Here is a 16654-nt window from a genome sequence, read left to right as displayed (position 1 = left end):
ATTTCATTTGAACCTGTTTCTAAAGTGTAATAAACTGAGATTTTTAAATTTTTTTCTTTTACCTAAACGGTGGTAAAAGTCAAATCGAGTCTATTTGAGCTTATAATTTGCGCAGATTTTTTAAAAATTCCGGGGGGAATCTCCCCCTCTAGATTTCTTCTCTTTCAATGCTTAGTACTGTTGTAATAAAACGCTGTACTTAAATACGTTCATTCAAAATTATTACTATGAATTGCTAAAACGTTATATATTTCTCAATGGCAAATTATTTATAAGATGATTAATCAAAAAACAAAATTAGGTACGTAGCGATATCTACACATACTTATATTGTTAAGTAATAATTATGAATAAACTGTTGTCATTGATTCATTTCCAGAATTTCCGTGACAAACAACCTGATTTTTATTATTTTTATCTATTTCCCGTGTAATCTTACGTGTTAAACAAATACTATTAAATTCTTAAATATACGACTATCATCTCGTGTAGTCTGAAGCAGTCGCGTGATTGAAATACCAAACCACTCGTAAATTTCTAATACGGGCGCGTTGGTAGAAGTACCTTTGAACTTGACGTACTTCGATTCATCAGCATGCAAACCAATCACGACATGAGATTAAAATAATATTGTTATAATTCATATTACACTGCAAAAATGTATTTGAAATTATTTACTGAACCGTGACTACCCACTTTTTAATCACGTTTCCATACGTGGGTCTCGTGTGCACTTGTCGTCACGATTACCTACTAATAATGTTGTGTAATATTAGGCAATTATTCAAACTTATGCTAATCTATAGTGACTACTATGAAGTTCAAATTAAAGGTTAGTTTGGGCGAGATAATAGTCCATGAATTGACCAGTTCGTTCTTTAGAAAATAAGCGCTAATTTATTAACAGTATTAACAAAATGGTGATTAGTATCTAAAAATATATTTTGGTAGCAAGACAGTTTGGACATAGTAGCTTGGTTTCAGCTGTAAATTGTTGAAGAAGGACAAAAAGGTGAATTGTAATTTGCCCATAACTGTATCAGTATGTAGGTACAGAATTCTTTGTGACGTATTCACTAAATTGCAATCATCCTCCTTTATCAAACATCCTTCATGTTCCTATAGATACATTTAGTTATATCAGTTTAACAGTTGGTATTACTGATCAGTTACAATCTAGTGAATTACGTCACAAATAATGCTGTACCTACATACTGATCCACTTATGAGCAAATTACAATTCTCCTTTTTGTCCTTCTTCAACAATTTGCAGCTGAAACCATGCTTTCTTGGACTGTTAAACTTTTCCGCTTGTAAAATATTGGATTATTTACCTTTACCGGCAAAAAAGAGGAGCAAAATAATGTCTTAAGACCACTGAGTTTAGCTAATTGTCCAGAAATTTTGAGAGAAACTCAAACGCCAACAATTTATAAAGAAAAAACGGAATTCTAGCAGTCAGGAGGGAAGAGGGGGGAAGTATATTTTGAGCTGGTTAATTTACCAGAATATTTGAAAAAGTTCAAAATCCAAAGATATTTTAAAGAAAAAGAGAATTCTGTCAACGTCAGAAGAGAAGAGTAGAACAATGTTGAAGCTAACTAATTATCCGGAAATGTTGAAAAATAACCAAAAGATATTTTAAAGAAAAATTGAATTCTATCAACGTCAGAAGATAAGAGCGGAGGAATGTGGAACTGGCTAGATGCTCAACAAATTTGAATAAAGACTAAAAACCAAAAATTCTGTGAACATCAGAAGGGCAAAGTGAAAGAGTGTTTGAGCTGGCTAATTGTCCATAATTTTTGAAAAAAGGCAAGAAATGTATGTGTATATTTTACAAAGGAGCTCAATTCTATCAACGCCAGAAGAGAAAAGCAGTAGAAGGTATTGAGCTGCTTAACTGCCCAGATATTTTGAAGAAAGACCAAAAGTCAAACATATCTTATAAAAAAATTTAATTCTTTCATCCTCAGGAGAGCAAAGCGGAAAAATGTCTTGAGTTGGCTAATTGCACAAAAATTTTCATCACAAATCATGTTTTAGTAAAGAATTAAATTCTATCAACGTCAGGAGGAAACAACGGAAGTATATGGTTTAAGCTAGTTAATTGTGCAGAAAATTTGAAAGAAGACTTATATACGTTTTCCCAACACTGTTGAGTAAGGAACAACTTAGATAGGTTTAGCTTAGACTGTGTTATTTTGCACCTGATCTGTAACATTCAAACCTCAACTTAGACTAAGTTATACTTAAAATCGAATTGGAAGAGTGCGAATGAAAGAAGTGCAATCTGTCAACGTCAGAAGTGAAGAGTGGAAGAATGTCTGGAGCGGGTTAATTTCCCAGACAATTGGAAAGAAGAGTAAAATTCAAAATTGTTTTAAATAAGATGTGGAATTATGAGCACTTTAGCAAAAATTCACAAGAGACTAAAAATAAGTATTGTTAGTAATCCGTTATAGTTCAAATCAAAGGCTGTGTGTAATGGCCATTACTCACATGATGAATTTCCAACATTCGTATCATACATACTCGTTGAATAAATATACAATTTTCTACGACTATTAAATAATATTCCAAGGGGTTTTTAAATGATGTCAAAATATAAACTTAATACAGTTTATGCTTTACAACGTGCAATTTATTGCTTTTCAAATAGGCAGTATTTTATAAAAGGCTTAAAAAATGTTAAAATGAGTCTGGCACGAGTCACTGTGACGTAATTAGAGACTATTCAATTCCATAACGTAGGTGGAAGGCCAGAGTTGGGAGATAAATTATTTATTTTTTGCAACCAATGTATTGTTGCCAAAGTTATTAACACTTGCCTAGTAATGTCTATCTGTATCAATCAACTAATTTTTGTTAATTTGAGTATGTTCTGTTGGAGTATAAACGCAGATTTAAATCAGTGAAACACTGAAACTAAAAATCAAACCACATTTTAAAGTAAATATGGCAACTTGCCACCTGTAAGGACATTAGAATGTGATTCAGTGAATAACAGTTGAAACTCTGACATTTGACACAAAAATTTTTTTTTGGTAGGCGACCCCACGGGTTAATGATGTGATGAGAATTCCAAATTTTTCGGCATTCAAATCATCCCTATTTTATGATTTACTACCTACAGAAGATCTGGCAATAGTACCAAACCAATCAGCAAAGTTATTGTTTAAATGACAAGTGTCATATAAGGTACTTTTCACCCAGAATTTCTCACAGATGTGAAGTTTTAATACTTTTATCACCACATTTTGTTTTGCACTTAAAAAATGATCATAAACAAATTGGCTATGACCTTTTGAATGAAGATTAGGTAGAAGCTACTATAAGGAAAAGGTTGGTTACAGTACTCTATAGCACTACAAGACTACATGGAACCATACAGTACTACTTCAAATACAAAACTGATAAATTAGTTAGCAAATCATAAAACCACTCGATATTTCTCGGTTTTTCAGTACCAAAACAGATGGCGCTTCTAGTACCAAAGATTGGTATATATAAAAGTAATCGTCGCCGGGTCAAAAATGAAATAAAATATCCCGAAGCAACGGAAAGTAAAGTAGTGAGTACTGTAGTTTGGTTCGGTGTTACGCGCCTGCCTAGATATCGATACTGATTCAGTTCATTCAGTTGCCGGTTGAATTTTGTTCGCGATTCCGTGAATTTTTCCAATGTATCAGTCGCTAATTTGTCCGTTTGCATGATCGATTATGGATGTTCGTCTAAAATTCATAGCCAATAATACGCATTGTTTGTTATTCACGCGAAAGAAGAAACGGCGGAAGGTTTGATCGTTTTCAAATTAAGACTTTTTTGTCATTTTTTTAATTGTCCAGATCTTTATATTTATTTTTTTATTTTACTTTTACCTTGAGTAAATTTTAAAGTGTGATATTAATTTATATTAAAACCAAAAAATGAACGGTTCGACGGTAACAAACGGTAATAGTTACTCGGGTACTCAGTACCACAGCCCAGCAGTTTTTGAGACTGACTCCTTACAAAAGAAAAAGCAAACAGGTAAGTTTTTTTTTTGTATTTTACTCTAACAACGCTGGAAAATCTTAAAACACCAATTTTATCTATTCCAAAGATAATTATGGTCCCTGGTTATATTTACTCTGTCACTGTTGCCATATTTCCAAACATCATATATCGTAACTAAATTTTAAAATTATTTAAAAACTACATTAAAGTGCAGCTTTTAGCTAAAATTTTATTACTTTTTGTTATTATTAACAAAAAAAAAGTGTGATTTAAATTTAGTTTTAAACTAAAGTAGACGATATGGCAACGTGTTGGAGGACCATCCACGTGGTGGAAACATGTGCACAGTTGCCGGTCTTTGAAACCGCCTTGTTCTCGGTAACTGGTCGTAAATGGTACTGGCATTGTACTGGGACGGTACCTTAATCGGTTATTTAAGTAGTTGATTTCTGTCACCAATTTGTTTTACTTGTAAATTACACGTGATCTCATGTTTGACATTACTTATTACTAAAGTATAATAATTATTAGTACTGAAATATAGAGAATTCTAAATCAATTTGTATTCAATTCCCGTAATTTTTGGCATTTTCAAATCCTTGCAAAGTCATCAATGATCGTAATATAAGTGGAAAAAAAATTATAAGAAACGTTTTCAATAAATAAAGTTTGCTATCATTTTCTTGTAGTAAAAAAGAAAAATTCATAATTAGGAGCCAAACGTACAGGGTGACCCATATATCCCACTCCCTTATCGTAAAAACTCTATTGGTTACAAATATTGAGATATGGAAAGTTGAGAATTGTGAAATAACATTTTAAACATTTTGGAAAGTCATACATTCTAAATTTCAATTTTTAAGCTTTAAAACTTTTTATTTGGACAGTAATTAAAAATTATACCTTTACAGAGTATTGGCACCAACTTTGCCTGTGGCAATAGAATGAAGAAAATCACAGTCTGAACCACACTTAACTTAAACTTGGTTTAAACTCAGCTTAAACTCGAAGATACAAATGGCGCTTAAACAATAATTGACACCTGTCAAATTTATCAATAAATAGGTACCGAAATGCCTGTGTAAAATGGGTGCACTCATATGTCAATGGTCAAATGAGGAGGTTTTTAAATATCATTTGGTAACATCTCGGGCCAGTGACTACTATTTTTAACATCACTTGATCTGTCTTTGTAGCATTTGAACTTTAACATTTGCAACATTTTCAAATTCAACCTGCATTACTTGAGTTCACGTGACTGCTTTAATATATTCAACTATTTTTTTTTAATTTCAACTTTGATAGCTTTCAAGACAACTTTCACGTTCAAAACTGTATTTATTAAGATCACGAAACTGTTTTTCCTATTTTTTAATCATCAATTTTTTTATACAGTTGACAGTTTATTTTTTTTTATTTTTTTAGGGTCACCTGACTGTTTTACTGAATTTAAACTTTGACACTTTAAATTTGACGTTCAGCAACATTTTCAGGTTTAAAATTGTCAGTCAATCAGGATTACGTGACTGTTTTAATCATTTTTAATATACTCAATTTCTTTATCAATTGCAACTTAGACCGATTTAATTTGATGTCACAGAGAATGTTTAATTTCAAAACCGTATTCATTCACGTGACTGTTTTGACTATTTTTTAAATCAAATTTGTTCAATTCGAACTTTGACAGATAAAATTTGACGTCTGAGATAATTTTCAAAGTCGAAACTGCATTGTTTCCAGTCTGTCAATTTGTAAACACAATTTGAACTTTGACAGAGTTGAGCCTTGTCAGGTGTCAAACGTCAATAAGCGGTTATGATAATATGAACATGTTTGATTCCAAAGCCAATATGTCTTTAAAGATTGGGGTCATCTGCAACTTATTATTACATTATGAATGCATTAAAATTCTGTTTAAAAATGTAAGACATGAACAATTCAAATAAGGAAGCGTAATGACTAATTTCAGTTTGACTAGTTATTTATTGTTTGACTGGGGCCATTTGACAGTTCTGTCATTAATATGTCATTAGTGTCATCTGTCAAAGAGGCTGACGAACGACAGAATTTTGAATGCACCAAGTGCATTCAGGGTGCATATTTATGGTAATTCGGTGCAAAGCATCCAGCGTTTTCCCATCTCTATTTGTAAGGACGCTTAAAGGGAGTTCTGTCATATTTGACAGTTAATCACAAGTTGGTTTCATTGGCAATGTGATTCGCTGTCAAACGTCGTTTACGACCGACGGTTACGACGTTTATATTACGGTTTTACAAATTGTAAAACCGGTAATACACTAGTCGAGTGGGAAATTTTCCATTTTTGGAATTGTCATTGCCATTGTCAAATTTGTCAGTTTTATTGTTAAACTTGTCATGAATTAAACCTTAATTTGGATTGATTATTGGATGTTTGATACAACTACTTAAAAAACGAATTATTTTTAAATTTTCAGATTTTCCAATTTTTCCGGAAATTTTATATCCCTCCCATCATCAGGAACAGAAAATGCCCTATGCTATGGTAATACTAATGGTAAATCTACATGTGGAGCTTTTACGTAAATTTTATCACTGTTTCTGGTTTGTGATTGGTCATGAAAAAGCAGCAAGCTGAAAGCTGCTTTTTTTGACCAAACACAGATTACCAAAAGTGCTCCGACCTGTTGACTTATGTCCGTTTTCCCAACATAGGCTAAGTTGAGACTGTGTCTGTATTTTGCACCTGATCTGTCACATTCAAACCTCAACTCAGCCTAAGTTTTACTTAAAATCGGGATTAATTCGAGTTGTTGAGTAGTTAAAAAGTTATCGAAAAAACGTTAAATTCAAGAGAATGAGAGAGATCTGTCATTGTCAACCAGACGGTTCTATGAGTAGAGACACCTGTCTATATCATTCTAACAAGTGATCAATGTATAAAAGAAAATCTGTCTGAAATACTCATTAAAATGATATTAGACGGTATTGGATGAGCGACTACTCTACCAAAGTCAAAATGTTCAACTCAAGGCTATAACGTCCGTTTTCCCAACATTGGCTAAGTTGAGTTTAAGGACAGCTTACTTAAGTTTAGTTTAGACGGTAACATTCATAACTCAGCTTAAGTTGTACTTAAAATTGACTTGGAAGTGTCGGGAAAACAGACATAAGTTAGTTAAATGTTTTTAAAACCATAAAGTTACGTTACTAAACTACTCACTTAATTTTATTTAAGCACCAATGGAAGAAAATTGTAAATAGGATTTGGTCTGTTTATAAAGCAATCAGCATTAGTGCGGTTAAAGGATAATGAACCTTGAGGATAACACTCACTTATATTGTCCGACAAAATGCAAATACATCCTGACAGCTTCACTTCCATGCGTCATTCACATCAATTAATACCAGCTAAAAAAAATAATCAAAAAAATGTCGTTAATACCATTAATACATGAAAAAGCTTCAGTTCCAGTTGCTATAGTTGCAGCTTGAGTTATTTTCAGAAAACCACGAGATTATTCAACACTTATCTTACTTACCTAAATGCCACCCACGTCAACCTGAGATTTCCAGTTGTTTATACTAGTCTGCTTAAAACAAGCGAAAAACATTTCCTGATTTCCCTTACGAGATTTCTGTACTGTCTTTTCTAGTTTATTACAGGTTAGTAGTTTTTAAATAACTAACAAGAACCAAATTTGCTATTACATAACTTTTTAATGGAATATTCTATTCGTGCCAGTCATGTTAATCTCAAATTCCAACACTCCAAATTGATTTTTTGCAACTCAATTTTCGTATTATCACTTTTGCTCAATCAGCCAATTCTTCAAATGATGACTCTTGATTTTGTTCTTAAATTGGCACAATTCAATTATTTTTTTCATATTTTCATACGTAAGAATGCTACTTTATACTGTTCTGCATAAGTTTTATATGTAACAATCTTCAAAGTAAAACTGTATGTGTCCATATATTCTTTGTAACCTTTGGAATTGTAAGTAATATAGAATTAAAAAGACACATTTTTGTTTTATGATTTTAAATAAGCTGCTTTAAATATATCGTAATTATAGTCAAAATGTTTATTTATTACATGATTGTGAACTTCCTTAATTACTATAGTCTGGAATAACGTCATCCTAATTTTGTTTAATTTTCCTTATACATATGTGAATTACTTTAAATTCTGAGAAGTTTAACAGAAAAGTTATAAAATTATAATACTGTGATGCTGCATGTTCGCACCACAATAAAGTACATACTACAGAGGTGATTTAAAACTCCGATAAGCGTATCTTCTTCGTCATTTAGATACATTATCCACTTTATAGCCATTTTTATAATACTTTAGATTACAGCTGAAATAGTAAAACGTTTAACCGAGACTTTAAACACGTTTTGCATTGAAATGACTAATCTGCTGCAATTTATTTCGTACAAACTTAAACCTTATGTTCATAATGGCAGATTTAAATTTAGGATCTTGTTTTTGTATGCAATTTTTGGGCAACTTTTTTAAAATACGGTAAATTTTGATTTTCTTATTTTTTTCAGTCCAAAGAATGTATAGACAGCCATTTTTTAACTACTCCAAGCTTTCAAACATTTATTGTTTGTTTGTTTTTGTCTCTTATTCAAAAATGATATTACGAAAACACCTGTAGTAAAGCCAATTTTACAAAATTTTCTCAACTTCTAAGAGTTGATAATAAAAACTAGTGATGGGTTAGTTACCAAACCACAATACCAAAATTACTGGTAAATTACAAATAACTGTGTTTCTGGGAGTTTTGTTCAGACACAAATTTTGCCACCGCTTTTCTCCCTGACTGTACCAAATATTGTTATGTTTTTTTAGATTATTGGATAGAAAATTTAATAAGAATTTTAAAAATGTGATTAAAACAATTATTTTCTCACTCCAATTGGGTTTTACAGGCTGTTTTGTTCCTGACTTTCCTTCCAAACTGTGTTTCTGGCAGTTCAAATTTTTACACCGCTTTTGTCACTGACTGTACCAAATTTTGTAGTGCTTTTTCAGGTTATTAGATAGAACATATATTGAGGATTCCAAAAATGTGCTTAAAACAGTCATTTTCTCACTTGAAGTAGGTTTTACAGGCAATTTTACTTCTGTCCTTTCAAAGTGTGTTTCTGTCAGTTCCAACTTTCACACCGCTTTTCTTCCTGACTTTACCAAATTGTAGTGTTTTTTTATTTTATTAAATAGAAAATTTAACGAGGATTCCAAAAATGTGCTTAAAACAGTCATTTTCTCACTTGAAGTGGGTTTTACAGGCAATTTTGTCCCTGACTATCCTTTCAAACTGTGTTTCTTGCAGTTCAAACTTTGACACCCCTTTCTTCATTTACCATATCCTGTAATGTCTTTTCAGGTGATTGGATAGGAAATTTAATGAGGATTTAAAAATATATACTTAAAACAGTCATTTTCTCCAAGTGGGTTTGATAAGCAATTTTGTCTCTTACTCTCAAACTGTTCTCAAAAGTTGCAAAAATCAGGGTTTAGAAAAGTTTTCTTACAATATTCGATACAAAACGTGTTTCTGAGATATATGACAGTTATTTTGACGTTGGTCATGTAACTGCCTAGCTAAATTATTCTCCAAAAACCACGTGACATCTGTCACTAATGTCAAAACTGTCAAAATTTGCGTAGAACTGCAAAAATTATACAGTTAACACAGTTATTTTGACAATTGTCAGTTTGTTATCAATAATCACTTTGTCAAAAAAGTTTTGCTTTACTTATTTTATTATTGATAAACCAAAAGCAATAAATAAGAAATAAAATCAGCATTTTATTCAATCTTTATTTTTCAGGATTTTATTTTGACAATATTTACTCAAAATGACAGCCATGACAGGAAAATGATATTTTTCCACCAAATTTCAATTAGGCCCATAAATTTACTGGTTAAATTGGAATTTACTGGTAGAATTGGTAACGTTTCCTGTCTCACTAAATTTTACTTTTCCAATTTACTTTACCATCATTAATAAAACCAGCTTTTTCTAAGAAAAAAATCTGCAAAATCACCCCCATTGAATTTAAACCTGTCTTAACTGGTATGATTATCAAATATCTAAAAATCAGGTTTTGGTCATCCTGCATAAGGTTATAAAGTGAAAATGCCAGAAATCGGTTATTTTGACAGACTGGATAATTCTACTTAGATATCCATTTATCTCAATAAGTTACATAATGGAAGTTTTAAGTAACAGATTTTTAGTTTTATTCAATAAACAATTGACTAACAACAATTTCCATAATTTTTAAATTAAAAAACGGAAAGACAATTTTTTTTGCAAACCAGCGATGCTACTTTGTATTATTTTAGGATATATTGATAGTCACAAAATGATGGAATAATAGTCATTAAAATTATCTTTTGACTGCACTGAATTACAGTTTCAGTAAAAAGTTCAGCAAAAGTAAAAATAAAGACAGATAGCAAAGTAAATAGCAAAGTTTGATATCATTTGTGAATAATATGAAAAGTTTTGTTTATTTTCAGTTACTTCCCTGTTTTATACAGGGTGTTCAGTGTATCTATTTTTGGTTTTGCATGAATATTACAACTTTATTTTTATATCAGTAGTTTTTAGGTCCAGTTTCACTCAAAATAATTGAAACAGACATGTCTTAACGACTGAAATCATTTATTACGATTACGACATAAGTTAACACTATTTCAAATAATCCCTATCCAACAAAAAATCAATATTAAACGTTTCCTGTTTACGAGAAATAATGAATTGTTTCAAAAGTAACCATGAAATAAATACCAAACCAGATAAAGAAAATGATATTTTAAACATTAGTTTTGTTCACTTTTACAAAAAACCATCAGCTTGTAACGGATTACACAGCGGATGATACAGTGAATAAAGTGTAAATGTCGGTGTTTAACTCTCTATTTAAAATATAAAGGTGACCTTTCGGAAAAGATTAAAACATTGTCAATGTTGCATCTTTTGGGAATGTGAAAATAGCTGGAAAAAGTCAGAAGACCTGCCAAATGAGTTTGTTTATATTTAGAACAGTCTGTAGGCACATCTCCAATAATTGTTATACGACATTGGATTTAACTCCTAATCTGTATTACTTCGTTTAGTACTTAAACACAGTTACAAAAAAGTTAAAAAACATAATAAGAGGAGTAAAATTGTTGTTTTTACGTATTTTAAGTTGAAAAAAACAACTACTACCTAACTAATACATATAACATCAAAGTGACGAAAAATTTCTCTAATTATAGGTGCACATACATTAAAAGAAAGCTTTTATGTAACATTTGTCATTGTTACGTGCCAACTTTTTCGGTAACAAAAATAGTTTCAAGAGGAAATGGCCAGTTAATTAGTACCATATTCGTTTCTTCTTATTTTTTGTAAACAAGCAAGTAGGAATACAAATCCTTGAACTGGTTGAAACGATCAAGTCCAACAGTCATCTTCGTTTAAGCCTTGTATTTTGTTTACGTATTATCGATTGCCATGCCAAAACAACGTTCAAAATATTTGATATTGTTATTGCACAACGCACGTGAGAATGCCATGTGTTTGGTATTTGATCACGATTTTCTTGATTGATGTTATCTTGGATGCTACAGTTGGTTGTGTACTGTTTTGAAAAAGCATCGTTGTATATAGTGAACTAGGTTTCTTTAAAGTAAGAAGAGATAATTGCTTTTCCTAAATATCATAAAGCATACACGAGTGTGGTAGATATCCAAAAATCTAAAAATATGCATTTAGTACATTGTCAACTAAATCATTTTGCACTAGTTGGCATTCCTAGGACATGTCACACCCTTGGAGTTTCTATATTTATAACCATTTTGCATGGCTAATTTGCGTGCAACTGAAACTTACATTTTACATAACTTACAACTTTTGATTCTTTTCCAGGATGGTTTGGTACCAGACACTTCGTCACATTCATGCTGGCCCTCGGCATGGCCAATGCTTACATCATGAGAACCAACATGTCCGTAGCTATTGTAGCTATGGTCAACCATACGGCCATAGCTCTCGATGACCATTCAGATAGCGACGACGTTGATATTACTGAATGTGGACTGTCTATAAATGATACTGTGGTAAGTTTTACATTGTGATTTTGACACACAGTAAGTCAAAATGCTAGTAGTTGATCATTAAAGTTAGTTTCACATAAAACACCCTGTGTATTTCAAATAGCCAGAGTCCTGCTAGAACCGACTCACCCTGTACAGTTCAGTGTAAACTTCATATTTTTTTAAGTTTTATTAAATTGTTAGAATATTTATCAGATAATTTTAAGAATAATATTACAGGGATTGCAGTATCAAATATAATAGTAAAGTCATAAGTAGAGTCTGGATTTCTAGGAATTTTGCTTTTTGTATATAATAAAAGCAACCAACCTTTGACATGTGAACAATTTATGCAAAAACACGTCATTTGACAGATTTGTTTCATGCTTTTTTTGCATTTTTCTTCTTTTTGTGCTTAATTTAGTTTTTTGTGCTTATTAGCTGCTATTTTTTGTAAGGTTTTATTTTGTATAGATTAACTTATAATTGCAATAGCTATATTTAGATATTGAAGGCTTCTCAGAAACAAAAACAAAATGGTTAAATATCAGTAAGTTACAGTGGTTAAGTTACAAATTTAAACTGACCAAATAATTTCCAAATGCTCAGAAGCTTCCAAAAGTTTCTAGAACCATCTACAAGGCCTCAAATGCCTTAAAAGTAGTCTAGAACCTTCAGTGCTCTTTAAACTGTAAACACTTTTCAAATGCTCCTAAAGTAGTCTAAAAAGGCCATTTCAACTAACTATAGCATGGAGAACACGAATCTGGTGTCCGTTTTGCTGTAACTACCGCCATTTTGTCACTGACTTTGAAATTAGGACATTTTCGAAACTTTTTGAGATATGGATGGATGTGGAGATACCTTTCTACCATTAACCTAAACTAACTAAGACGTTATTCACGATTTTTTGGAAAAATGCACCAAAATTTTACCTAAATGCAGGTTTTTCCTGACTACTATACTGACCGCCGGCGCCACCTGAATTAAACTGGTTTTTAGTAAATATTTCGAAAACTGTTAGATTTACATAAAAACTACAAAAGTGAAAAATTGTTCCTAATGGACCACTAAATCAAACTACGTAACGTTTGAACTTCAATACAGTTGTCTGTATACAGGGTGTGCACGAAATTGTTAGTGGATCATTATTTTTGCTCACCCTGTACACAATTTTTTTACTCTACACCACTGAAAAGGGCAGTCCAAGACAATTCTTTTGAATGGTTGAACCAGCCTGAACTACAACCAACCAAAAATAAGAAAGATACAGGGTGTTAAAGTTTTGAACTAATTTTCGGTAAAAAGTGCATTAAAGTAGTTTTTGGAAAATATCTCTAAAACGGTTAGATTTACAAAAAAAAACCCTACAGACACTCCAAATTGCTTTTCAAGCAGTCGAAAGCCTTCCAAAACAGTAAAGTTTCCAAAAGCGTTTAGAACGCTCTAAAGGCTTCCAAATGATCTTCAACTAGTCTAGAAACTCTCAAAAAATTTCAAGGCAGTCTGAAAGCTTGCGTATCCTTCTAAAGCAGTTTAAAAGCTTCCCTAAGTTTCTAGAACAGTCCCTAAGTTTTCAAATGCTTTAAAAGCAGTCCAAAACCTTGAATGCTTTTTGAACTTTCCAGAAACCTTCCAAATGCTCCTAAAGTAGTCTAAAAGATTTCAAAATACTGCAGAAATAACTCAAAAATGCTTCTAATTCAGTCGAAAGCCTTCCAAAAGTTTTTAGAACAGTCTAGAAGCTCTCAAAACATTTCAAGACAGTCCAAAAGTTTCCGAATGCTTTTAGAGCAGTTCACAGAACAGATTTCACAGAAATTTCAAAGCACTACAGAAACTCCAAAATGCTTCCAAAACAGTCGGAAGCCTTTCAAAACTATTTAGAAGCTTCCAACAACTTTTAGAACAGTTTAAAAAAAAATTATTTTAAATGTTCTTCAAAGCTTCCAAAAAATTCTAGAACCGTCTAAGAATTTCCAAATGCCTCTAAAGCATTCCAGAATGTACAATATGCTCTTTAAACTGGCCAAAAACCTTCCAATTGTTTGCTCTCCAAGATTGCGAAAACAAATGCGGCCACTAGCTGGCGCTTTTCTGCGTCGCTAATGATAAAGAAAATACGAGGGTAGTTCCAAATTGTCATATTTTCAATATCACCCTGTACTTCAGAAACGTGGAATGTACGATTACTTTATTGTTTCTTTTGCAAAAATTGAGCACAGGTTTGCAAAAACCGCATTTTTCTACTTTTGCTAGTTTTGGAAGTGCTAGTAAAACCATCGAATTTGAGACACTCTGTACTTTACATTTAAGTTTACTGGGCAACTGGGATCATGATACTACACATTTTGAGAAATTTTTAATTTTGAAAATCTTTGGGATCGTTTTTAACATTAGAATCACTGGCTTGAAAACTGCTCAAGTCTAGTTTATGAAAAATTCTAATTAACTCTCGTAAAATAAAAGAAAGAATAATAACATAACACAATGAGCACATTGTTTTAGTATCAAAAATATACACGGTATGACAAAAAAAATTTTTTTTCAAGAAATAGTAAGGATTTACTTAAGATTCATTTTTGTTTATCGCTAATTTCAGTAAATACGACAAACTCTATAAGATGCAAAATTTGAATTATTGGACAGTTTAAAACTTCTGTTTAATATGATTAGTGCACATCAGACTTTTGTGAAAAGACAGTAGTATGAGTATTTATTACGAAAAATAGGTTAGAATTTAGTCATCTCGTATTACTATACATATACATGAAAACCAAACGAATAATGACAATGGTGACAGACATTTTACAATAATTTTTCTAAAAATTGTTTACTAATTAGTAATGTTTACTTAGATAACATTTCAACAATCAATCATACCGATCCATTACCAGAATTGTTATCTTCCACTTATTATTGCTTTATAGCTTGTATTTGTTTTATACATGGTTTTATATTTGGATTTACCTGAAAACTCAGAATTACTGTTAAACCCATCATAACTTTTATGTGTTGAGTTGTAAAACTTTTTGTAGGTTTTGAAATGACTTGTTGGGGTGTGTGAGCTGCACCCAAAATAGTCTACAGTATTGTAACAAATACAGATTACATTTGTTATTTACGATTAAACCAGTAACAAGTATACATCTCACAAATTCTGTGAAAAGTCCTTCTATAAAACCCCAAAATAAAGGTCAATGTTGTACAAATGCTCTTTATTCCTATAGCGATGATGAAAAATCCTTAAGTCTGATTATCCTTAAGTAAATTTAAACAGTTTTGCACATAGACAGTAGTTGCACAATGCACATACGCAACATGTAATTTAAACATTATTCGAGATTTTGAAAGTCATTTTACAACAATATTGATACAGTTTTTTTTTCTAATCTTGAAAACAGAAAATGTGCACGTGTACATCTTGATTTTCATATAGAAAGAATATCTACACTAACGCAAACTACTATCTCTTAAATACACAGAATCTTTCAAATTTGAGAGGTTGAGACAGTTTAGGAAGAACGTTTCTGTTTAAAAAAAAAAACGAAAAAAGTCTTAATAAAAAATGACTTAATGGGTTTTAAAGGGATTCAGAGGTTTTCAACGCGATTCTAAAAGCATCTGACATTTTTTGAAGACTTTGAATGCTGCAGCAGTATTTTAATTCTTCTGACATTTCCAAAATGATTCTAGACCCTTTCGCAACAATTCAGAACTCAGAGGCTTCCAGATAGTCCAAAACAATTCCAGAAAGTCTCAAAAGCTTTCAGAAAATCCCAGAAAAAGTTCTAGAAGCTTACAGGCAGTTGGAAAAGTTTCCAGAAAGTCTCGGAAGCGTTCAGAAAGTTCTAAAAGATTCCAAAAGGTTAAATTATGATCGTGCGGTGTTTGAAACGGTCAATAATCCTGAATCAAGGCTAAAAGCATCCAGAAAGTCTCATACCTTCTCTGGGTATGAGAATTTCCAGTATTTGCTATATTTTACCAGTATTTGCTATATCAAAAATGACTATAAAGACCTCTATTAAAGAAAAATATTTATAAAAAACATGTAAATTGTATAGTACCACAGTACACCTGTACCACTGTGATTGCACTTTAGACTAAACGCTAGTTGAACTATTTTAAAGCTAAATATGATGATATAGGTTTGAACTAAAATGACTTTAAATCTAGATTTACGTCAGTCGACCTTGGTGCCCAAATTGTATTATTAACAGTACTTTACTAGTGTATTGGAAATGTTTTCCTTCACTTTTAGTAATTCATGTTCTTTTTCTGTTTATTTCAGAATTCTTCAGAATCTCCGGAATTAGAGGGAGAATTCGAATGGCAAACCGACGTCCAGGCTTACGTTCTTTCTGCCTTCTTCTACGGTTACGTCATCACTCAAATTCCGGCCGGTATTTTGGGCAAAACTTACGGAAACATCTACTTTTTGGGCCTAGGAATGCTCGTCAACTCTGTGTTCGGTTTATTAGTTCCTATCGCGGCCAGAATGGGCCTGTGGTGGCTTTTGGCTGTGAGATTTATACAAGGATTAGGAGAGGTAAGTACAGTACGAT

General features: G+C 31.8%; 1 protein-coding gene across 1 annotated transcript in view; it reads left to right on the top strand.

Moving 5' to 3' along the window:
- The first annotated feature begins 3538 nt into the window (after positions 1-3538).
- Positions 3539-16654, top strand: part of LOC145724917 (putative inorganic phosphate cotransporter) — a 43681-nt gene continuing 30565 nt past the window's right edge. Inside the window, exons 1-3 of the mRNA XM_081973408.1 lie at positions 3539-4032; positions 11920-12110; positions 16381-16638. Of these exons, the coding sequence (XP_081829534.1) occupies positions 3930-4032; positions 11920-12110; positions 16381-16638 (552 nt within the window). The 5' untranslated portion in view covers positions 3539-3929. The remainder of the gene's footprint in view (positions 4033-11919; positions 12111-16380; positions 16639-16654) is intronic.

The sequence above is a fragment of the Ips typographus genome, linkage group LG2 (assembly GCF_016097725.1).
Source record: "Ips typographus isolate SLU linkage group LG2, UJ_Ityp_2.0, whole genome shotgun sequence".
Taxonomy (NCBI): domain Eukaryota; kingdom Metazoa; phylum Arthropoda; class Insecta; order Coleoptera; family Curculionidae; genus Ips; species Ips typographus.
Note: the sequence above shows the minus strand (reverse complement) of the source record. Positions and strands in the feature narration are given on the sequence as shown.